Source organism: Sciurus vulgaris, assembly GCF_902686455.1.
Source record: "Sciurus vulgaris genome assembly, chromosome: 11".
NCBI lineage: Eukaryota > Metazoa > Chordata > Mammalia > Rodentia > Sciuridae > Sciurus > Sciurus vulgaris.
The window spans coordinates 1,799,053-1,808,818 of record NC_136472.1 but is presented as its reverse complement, the minus strand read 5'-3'; the positions used below and the strand labels follow the sequence as shown (position 1 = coordinate 1,808,818).

At 62.5% G+C, this 9,766-nt stretch overlaps 1 protein-coding gene across 1 annotated transcript; it reads left to right on the top strand.

Annotated features, from left to right (window-relative positions):
- Positions 1–643: 643 nt before the first annotated feature.
- LOC306640616 (insulin) lies at positions 644–1,866 on the top strand (the record flags this gene model as incomplete). The annotated part of the gene is made up of 2 exons (XM_079104996.1): positions 644–1,129; positions 1,733–1,866. The coding sequence occupies exons 1-2, from the start codon at positions 943–945 to the stop codon at positions 1,864–1,866; spliced, it is 321 nt and encodes a 106-aa protein (XP_078961122.1). The 5' UTR covers positions 644–942.
- Positions 1,867–9,766: the final 7,900 nt, after the last annotated feature.

Genomic DNA, 9,766 nt, shown 5'->3' with positions numbered 1-9,766 from the left:
TGGTCCCAAACCTTCTGCTAAGAGGGGTGTGCAGACAGCTGCAGAGGGGCTCAGAGTCTTACAATCCCAAGTGGGGCCTGGCTGGCCTCCTTGGGGCTGGGCACTGTATCATCTCAGCCCAGGTGACCCCAAGGGAGCCACGGGGCAATAGCCTGGCCTGATGGGGAAGATGGGCAGGGGCGCTCGGAAGAGGGGGAGGGGTGAGAGGAGCCTGGGCTGGACTGGCAGAAGCTCTGTTGCCCTCAGAGTGAAGATGGGAAACGGGGCCATGCTGCTGGGTTCTGAGGGTTTGGGGGCTTCAGCTGGTGGCCTGAGGTCCTAGGGTGGGGTGAGGAGTAGGCAGGCTGTAGGGAGTGGACTCTGCCCTGGGTCCCCCACCCCTGGGACCTCGCCACTCAATGGGGACTGAACAGGAGCCCCTAGGCAAAGGCACAAGGGCCCCCCAAGCAGCTGCCAGCCCTCCTGGGCTAATGTGGAAAACGCTTAGCCTAGGTCAGCGGTGTTGCTCCCTAGAGACCTCGGCCCCCAGCTGCGAGCAGGGCCAGCTTGCGCCATCAAGCCCTCGTTAAGACTAAGGAGCCCAGGGCCTGAGCAGAGGTGCTGACGATCAAGCAGCTCTTCCTGCAGACCCAGCACCAGGGAAATGATCCAGAAGCTGCAAGCTCAGCCCCCCGGCCATCTGCCAACCCCCCTGCACCCCTAATGGGCCAGGCAGCAGGGGCTGGGGACAGGGGAGGTGAACGTGGGGCTATAAAGCAGGCGGGGAGCCAGCCGCCCTCACCCCTGTGGGACCAACTGCACTCCATCCAAGGTGGTCAGTAATCAGGTCTGTGTCCCCATGCTGGGGCCCCAGGGTGGCTGGGAGGATGCGGGCTTCTCGCACCAGGAGGTCCCTTGGCCTGCCTTAACTTTGCCTGCCCACCAGGTCATTGACTCTCCACCATGGCCCTGTGGACACACCTTCTGCCCCTGCTGGCCCTGCTGGCCCTCTGGGGGCCCGACCCTGCACAGGCCTTTGTCAACCAGCACCTCTGCGGCTCTCACCTGGTGGAGGCACTCTACTTGGTGTGTGGGGAGCGTGGCTTCTTCTACACACCCAAGTCCCGCCGAGAGGCAGAGGAGCAGCAGGGTGAGCCTCTGTCCCACCCTCAGTGACCCTGCCCTGGGGGGACACAGGTGGGCAGAGAGCTGCTGTCCAGAGGGTGTCAGTGGACTTGCTGAAAAGGAAAAGGAGGCTCTCCTGGTTACTCCCTGGAGGGGACAGGCTCCTGGCTGGAGGCTCAGGATGGAGGCACCTTGGCCAGGGCCTTTGGCCAGGCATGTCTCCCTCTGCTCCTCAGATGAATGCCCACCTCCAGCCCTTTCTCCACCCTTCCAAAAGGACATCAACTCAGGGACAAATGTTATTGTATAGACCACATGCTGGGAGCTGAAGGTCTCTGGGTGACTAGAGGGCATGGGGTGTCTGTCCACATGTGGGATTAGAGTAGGAGTCCTGCCCCAGGGCCCTGAGCTGAGGGGACGCAGGACGTGTGGGCAGGCCCTGGGTGGGAGCCCAGGAGCACCTGTTCTGGCCTGTGTGGCACTGCCCCGGGGCCGGGAAGCAGACAAAATGTGCAGGGCCTCTGCCTGGGCGCAGCGCAGCCGGGCGGGGCGACGCGGGGCGGGGCGGCGGCGCCTTGCTGCTTCTGACCGGGCTGTGCTGTCTCCCTCACCTCGCCGCCGCCGGCAGGGGGCCCAGCGGAGCTGGGCGGGGGCCTCCCGCAGCGCTCGGCTCTGGAGGTGGCCCTGCGGAAGCGCGGCATCGTGGAGCAGTGCTGCACCAGCATCTGCTCGCTCTACCAGCTGGAGAACTACTGCAACTAGAGCCCCGCGCCTCCGGCCCGCCCGCGCTCCTCCCGCCCAATAAACCCTGCAAGGAACCCGCGTGTCCGTGTGTCTGGGGACTTGGCTGGCAGGGAGGGTACACAGGGCGTGCGAGGGCCGGGGGCCTCAGGGCCTGGGACCCCTTCCCAGGGCTCTCGGCGGAGCCAAGCGTCCTCCTTGCTCACTGCGCATCCAAGAGGCCCACAGCCCAGGCCCAGGGCCGCAAAGCTGCTCCCCACTGCGGCAGGGCGGAGCCTGGGTGTAGGAGGACCACGCCCACCAGCCTGCGGGGTCCCTGGAGGTAGAGCCAAGGGGGAGGCAGGGAGCCACCTCCTCCCGGCTGCACAGCCCGGCCTTCGAGGCCCCCAGAGAGCTTCTGAGGAGAGAGGGCCAGGAGTCCCGGCAATTGTGCCACCTAGCCCCTCAGGCTGTGTTGAGAGACATTTCGCATGAAGTCCGTCTTCCTGGAGAAGTGGGCTGGGGTCCTGCAGAGTGAAGATGGAGACGGGTCAAGAGGCTGTAGAGGCTGCACCTCCCTCTGGGAGTGCTGGGCCAGCCTTAGCCCCTGCTGGACACCATCAGACACCCTAAGGGGGCCACCAGTGCCTTGGGGGGAGCAGGATAAGGCAGGTGGCCACTAGGGCACGGACAGAGTGAAGAACCAGGTGGCACTGGGCAGGGCAGAACCCCACCATGGGGCCCCAGCTGTGAGGCCATGAGACTGGCTGCCTTGGGGAGCACACGGTCACAAGGCCAGGGACGGGGCCAGATCCCCCTTCTTCCCTCTCCAGGACAATGATCCTGGAGAGGACGTGCTCCATGTTCCTTTAGCCAGAGACCTGGCAGTCACCCCAGGAGGTGCCCCAGGCCCCAAAGGAAGGCCACACTGGGTCCATGATTTGAGGGTCTGGTGTGGAGACCTTCCTGCGGACCCTCAGTACCCAGGGCTCCCTCATACTCCCAGTCTGGGCACCACCTGTTGGTCTGATAAGAACCCAGGGGCTACAGGGCCTGGCAGTGGCCTGGAAGGTCAGTGAGTGACCCTGGTCACCCCAAGGCCTGGCCAGCCTGCCTGCCACCCAGGCCAAACCAATCTGCACCTGACCTGAGAGCTCCACCCTGCAGACTTGGATGGCTGGGCCAGGGCTGGCACCTGGGCCTGTAGGCCGCAGACCACCTGCAGGCTGGCACAGGGCTAGGAGTAGACCCTCCCGTGGGACCCAGCCTGCCAGGCAGCCTCCCCTTCCCAGGCCGTCCCTCTCCTCATGACCCCACTAGCTCCCCCCACCTAGAGGAGACACCCGGGGCCCCCAGCAAGCCCCGCCCCTGGAGTGGGAGCCAGGACTGGACAGGCGGGTGGATGGCTGGACACTGGACCCGGAAGAGGAGGGGAGCAGGAGGCTGGGATCGGTTCGTGGGAATACCCTGCTGTCTCGTTCACACAGCTAGAAGCAGGGGCGTCCTGCTGGAGTCGAGGTACGTGGGAGGGCTGCGGGGCGGACAGCCAGAGCTGGACAAGGAAGTGGGCTGGCTCAGTGTGCCATTGGCCATGATGGCCTGGACCTTGTGGGTTGATGGGCAGATGCCCCCCAGGTGCCCACAAACTCCCTGGAGGGAGTGTGAGTCAGGGCGGAGGGAACCCTGCAGGGTCCTAGGACCCCTGGGGCCAGTCCAGCTTGGTGGGACACAAATTGTGGCCAGTTCCAGGTGGCTACAGGGCTCAGGAACCTGGTTCTAGGGCCCAGATGCCCTGAGACTTGACCCCTGGGGACTCTGGCCTGAGACCTCATGTGGCGCACAACCCCCAGCCCACCTGGGCTGGGCCGTCCCCTCTCCTTTCCTGAGACCTCCCCACCCCCGAGACACAGGACCCTCCTCCCTGAGGCCTGCCACACAGCCCCTGCTCCCCAGTGTGTCCTTGAAAAGGAAGGGGAGAGAGACCAGGCAGGTGAGCAGTCGCCTCTCAACCCCTGCCCTGGGCAGGGATGGGAAGCTGCTGCCCAAGGTGACCCAGGGCCCATGTGGCAGAGGCAAGATCAGCTCACTCTCCACAGCACCATCCTGGGGGCTGACCCAGATGTCCCAACTGGGGGCGGAGCGTGGAAACTCTCTGGAGCTCCCAGATCAGGTGACCTAGGCCGGGCCCACAGTCTTGGCTCTGGGAAGCTGAGGACAGCCCCCCCGGCATGCGGGAACTGCTGCCCTGGGAATCGGGCTCCTGGCAGCGTGGGCAGCCATTTCCAGGCGTGCCTGTCAGCCAGTGTTGCGGTTGTGGCTTGCCAAAGGCCCCCTGCTGGATCCCCCGCCCTGCTGGCCCCTGGCCCCCTCACAGCCCCGCCCAGCGCCTTGCAGGGGTGTCGAGCACCAAGAGCAGCCCACACACCTGTCCTGCACTCGGCCTCCGGTTAGGCGTCCTACCTGCCCACGCTCGGGAACGAACTCTTATACCATGCCATGCAAGCGGAGACTGAGGCCTGGACCTGGCGTGGGCAGGCAGCACTGTCCCTCCCCACCAGGGACACTCTGTCAGTGACGCTGCCTTCAGGCTGGCCCTCTGACTGCAGCTGCTCTTGGCACCGACAAACTGGCACCTCTGCCTGACCCCAGGGCAGTATTTGCCTTCTCCTGCCAGCAGTAAATATTTACTGTCCTCCCTGTTTTCCAGGCCTAAGCAGACCCTGAGGGGCACAAGGCATGGACGCAGGGGTACCAAGGTGGACCCCCTGTCCTTGCGGGCTCTTTGCTCAGTAAGGGTCCTGCCCAAGATCAAGGATCCAGCCAGGACCAGGTGGCCTTTAAGCCTGGGTTTCCGGAAGATGCCCAAATTCTTAACAGGGTCAAACACCGGGCAATGAATCTTTAGAGGGTCTGCGGGGTGGAGGGGGGCTGCCCTCAGACCCTACTGGGCAGTCCACCTGTTGGTGGCTCTTTTCCAGGCAGAAACCTGTGCGTTCTGACCAATGTAGCCAGGAGCAGGCATTTGTGGACACAGCCAGCAGATGGCGCCAAAGCCTCATTTTTGAGGTGCTCTGTTCTGCCCGTCCAGCTTCTGAGCCACTGTGTTTGGGCGCTGCTTTCCACCTGGACAGCACCTGGCAAGGGGCTGCCTGGCAGTCTGGCCACCCTGGATTCTGAGGCATGCGGTGTATGGAGGAGAGAAGGTGTCTGATGGTGCTGGGGTACAATCCTGGCCCCCAGGGGCAGCCCCAGGCTGGCCTCCCAGATGAACAGGGAGCAGCTGGGAAAATGTCACCGTCTCCAGTATTTTGAGGAGGTCTAAAGCTAGAGGCCAGCCCCATTTCCTGCCTCTGAGAGTCATGGAGACCTAGGGGAGACTTCAGGATGACTCCTTCCAACACCCCGTGTTGAGGCTGAGCAAACAAGCCAGAGGAGTGGGCTATTTGTTCGCCCCCAGCTAGGACCTTGTGGAGGGTCTTCAGGGACCTGGGGGTTGCTGAGGTTAGGGGCTCAGGGGGATCACTTGTCCCTGTGAGTCCAGTGGTACCTCGCTCTGCTTGGAGCTACCTCAGCCATGAAGCCAGAAGGCTGGGTCCTTGCTCGCCTGGGAAGTGGGGGCTTCAGGGACCCCGGGTTGAGTAGGCCTCCAGCAGGCCCAGCTGGGTCAGGCAGTCCTTCCCCATGTCCACATGCTGCCCAGTGCTGAGAGGAGAGGGAGGTGAACTCCGGAAAGAACGTTTGGGGTGGGGGTGGCGGGGTCTGAGAGCCGCAGAGATGACAGCGGGCGGCGCTGTCCCCTCCCACGCCCACTATTGTTTCTGGCCTGGATCGAAGGAACAGCGAGGCAGATTCCTTCGAAAGTGCAGCCGGCCGGAGGTGGCCTCCTCGTCCCCATGTGGCCCAGTCACGCTGTGCTGGCGCCAGGCACCCTGCTGGCCCTCCCACCAGCTCCTGGGAGTCCTTGGCTCCTCCGCCTGCTCCCAGGTGGCCCCTTGCCCCTCCCTCCTTGGCGCAGACTCCCCACTTCCTCCCAGCTGCTGCTGTGGGACCTTGTCCCTGTCACCAGGCTGCCCCCAGCAGCTGGGTCTAGTCCGAGTCAAAGGGGTCCCGCGAGCTACACATGCCAAGGTGGGTGAGAGAAGAACCCTGTGTCTCAACTTATTCCAAGTCGGGACCCTCGGGTGACAGTGCAGCCCCTCCCCCCCAGAGATGCTCGAAAGTCCAGACCCAGGCAGCTGACCCCAACCAAGGTCACAGGTACTGGCCAAATCCCGCTGCCACCCCAGACTCTGTCCCCACCTCTCTGAGGTGCCCTCCCCAGCCACAGGGAAAGTCTCCGGGCTGCGGGGCTGCAGACCCTCAGGCCTCCGGAGGCCTCGGAACCTGATGCAGCACCGGCCCACATTCCTCGCAGCCTCCTCTGACCTCCACTGTCCATCTGTGTTTGTGGAAACAGCCGGAGCCGGCAGGCCGGCAGCTTGTGGCTCTTCATGCTGAGCCTCCAGGCACACCCCTCTGTGCTTCAAAGTCCACCCTCGCTAGAACTCGGGCCCATTCCAGCCCAGCCTCCAGCCCCTGCCTCCTGCCCACCCCAAGGCCCAGCATGGCCTGGGTAGCTGAGGGCCTCTGGGAAGTCCCTTCCCTCTCTGGGCTGCAGGTCCTCGGCACCAGTCAGCCACATGTGGCGGCTGCGTGGCGGGTCCTGGGTGGACTGGGTGCCCTGAACCTGAGCTCTGGGAACAGCTGTCCAGCCCCCCAAGGCTTGACCTGTGAGGGCCGAGGGAAGCTTCAGCAGGCGGAGATGGGAGCAGAGGAGGCGGCCTCCTCTGTGGCCCATGGAGAGGAGCCCACCACCAGGCTCTGCCATGGGGACAGCAGGACGGAGGCCGGGCAGCAGAGGAAGAGCTGGCGAGGAGCCGCTGGCCCCAAGCCCCAGCTGCACACAGAACTCAGGACCCAGGAGGCAGACACGGGCAGCTGGGAGGCCTGCTGGAGGAGGTGTCCCCTGACCCACAGGCACCGTGGCCTTGAGAATGCTGGGCCATGCTGCAGGCCAGCCAGGCACCCCAGGGCCACTGCAGCCTGGCCACCTGGTCAGGACACAGCGGCAGGGCTCTGCGGGGCTGTGCCCTTCCTGGGGCACAGGCTAGACCTGGATGAAAGCAAGGCTGGCATGGTCCAGGGATCTGCAAGAGGCCGTGTCCTGAGGTGCCAAGGGATGGGCCCTCACCTCCCAGGGCACCCCAATAACCTTGGGGCCAGGGCCATGTCCCCTTGGGCCAGCCGAGGCTGCAGTGAGGGAGCTGGCTGGGCAGGCGGGTTCACGTCCCGGCTCCACCACTTACGGTTCTGTGGTCTTGAGAACGTGCCTGGGCCGCTCTGCTCCTCAGAAGGGAACCACAGGAGGCCCCAACCCCGCCCAGGAGCCCGGCCAGCCTGCATGAGCCCTGCAGGCCCTGCAAAGGCTGTCACCTCCTACCACACGAGCAGGGGAGGGAACAAGAGTCAGGCCACAGGGTGGGTCAGCTGAGTGTCCCCAGGTGTGAGTGCCCTCCCTCCTGGACCTGCCCCGGAGGCCCAGGCCACAAGGGTCCCGGCATAGCGTTGCCTCTGTAACTAAGGTACACCGCATGGTCCTGTGGGGCCAGTCCACCTGGGGCGGGGAAGGGGGCTTCCAGATGTGTGTGAGGGACTCAGGGAGACAGAGGGCTGCACCCTTGGATGTCCTGTCCGGGCTCTGCACCTCTGGCAAGTAGACAGCCCTCTCTGGGCCTTGGCTGTGGGCCAGCACCTTGAGTCTGGGGTCCCTCCTGGCTCTGGCTTTGTAGATGCACCCTCCCTTCCTGGGACGCAGAGTCTCCAGGACTCCCAGAAAGGCCCAGGGCAGGAGGGAGGGGCCAGGCAGGGAGGGCCAGCACCCTGGGGCCAGAGCACAGAGGCCTCGTCCATCCCGGGTGGAGGGAGAGAAAGTGCTCAGGAAAGGCCCACACTGCGAGACGCAGATGAGGCTGGCAACCTGGCCTACGGCCCTGGGCAGGGAGGCGTCTTCATGGCTCTCTGAACCAAGCACCCCAGGCCGGACCCCACAAAGCCTGTGCCCTGGGGCCTATCCCGCTCCCTGGCTCAGCTGGTCTTCATCAAAAACTCCGGAGCCCTCTCAGGTGTCAGGTGTTACCTGAGCAGGTGGAGGAGTCTTTAAGACAGGCCACCCAGGGTCACATGGCTGCTGGCTGTCCAGTCTGTATTTCCATCTGGCCCAAGAGAAGCCGGGGGAGCCGGGGCGAACACAACCTCCCGGCAAGCAGGGGTAAAGCAGAGTGCTCCTCAGCCGTTCTCGGTGCCCGGTGCTCCTCCCTGGGGCTCCCACACCTCTGACTGGACCCGGGAGGCCCAGTGCCCAAGGTTGGTGGACAGAGCAGGGATTTGGACCAGGTCAGACTCCAGCCCCTCATGCCCACTCCTACCCCTGGTCTGAATGCCTAGTGGTGTGAGTTGTGCAGAATGGGCCCCTGGGTCCTGAAGGACAGGGCTTCCCAGGCCCTGGACTCTGTCCTTGTACCCTTTGAGGAGAGCCTCACCCCTGTTGGGCTACTACAGTGGAGGTCACTGGACCATCTAGTACCCCAATGACTTGGGGTCCTAGGGACAGAATTGGTTCACGCTGGAAGTGGGTATGGATCGCTCCTCCTCTTCTCTCAATTCCCAGGGCCCTGCGGTGACACCAGGGCAATGTAAATTTAGGGGAAAGATACTTCATGAAGCTGCGGGTGCAATTTCCCAAGTGACCACAAGGTGGCACACTTGCGCCAGATTTGGAAATTCCCACTTTGGAAATGGAACCCCGCAAAGGGGAAGCTGCTACTGAACCCGGATTTCAACACTCAGTTCCAGGTCCTCTTGATAATATATCAAATTTTACTTTGATACAAATATAATATGTTCACCTCCCTCAAAATGGATGCTTCAGGAAAGCATTTCAGTTTAATCTGTGGTTCTGGGTGCCCACAATGCCACCCCTAGGACAGGGGAATGCCAATTCTGTAATGCTGGGATAGCAGCAGAAAAGAGCCTCAGACCCGAGCACAAGGCTGCAGAGTCCTACGTACCACAGCTCTGCAGGGGCCTCTCTCCTGTCAGGAGAAGGGTTCCAGCTTGACTGCCCACCCACCAGCCACCTCCCAGAGCGCTGTAAATTCCTGCACGTAGGACTGGAAGAGATTTGGGTTGTGCGGTTGTAATTCTGGACATGGCCACAAGGTGTCAGCATAAGGCCACTTAAACAGTCAAATGGAGAAAACCTGGCACTGGGATTTCTGGGTTACCTCAATTTTTTCCTGCATAAAGAAGAATCCGACCAGATACCAGGATTGGCCTACTCTACCAGGTCTGAGAGGGAGAGGAGCAATGAGGTTTTGTCATGTCCTGTCCCTCACCCTTGCATCCCAGTTTTTGTTTTTATGGTCCTTCCCACCTGTGGGCCCATTAGGCTGTCTCCCTATAGAAAACCCACACAATGCACTGTTGGGTATTCCAGTTCTCACACCCCAGCTTGCTGATGCCAGTGCCTCTAGTTCTACCTCAGTGGTACCATGCCTAGGCTGCTTTGATTGGCTCTTCCCTATGCCACCCTTGTTTCCTTGCTCCCCTCCTCTTGCTTAAACACTCTGGGTTCCAAGATCCTGATAGAATAGAATAGCCCCGAACTTGTCTAGAGGTGAGAATATAGTTCAGGGCACAGCATGGACTCATTTAGGAGGCTCCACGATTCCAGGGTATTAATCTATGGGATGTGGGCTGCTCTCCCTTTCAACCTCTTAGCAGCCCACTTCCTCAAACTGAGGGCACCCCTTTTGGCAGGCCTCCCATGGAATCTTGACTGGTTTGGAGTGAGTCCCTCAACCTCTCTACCCCCACTTCAGCTTAGAAAGTCTCAACCAGTGTC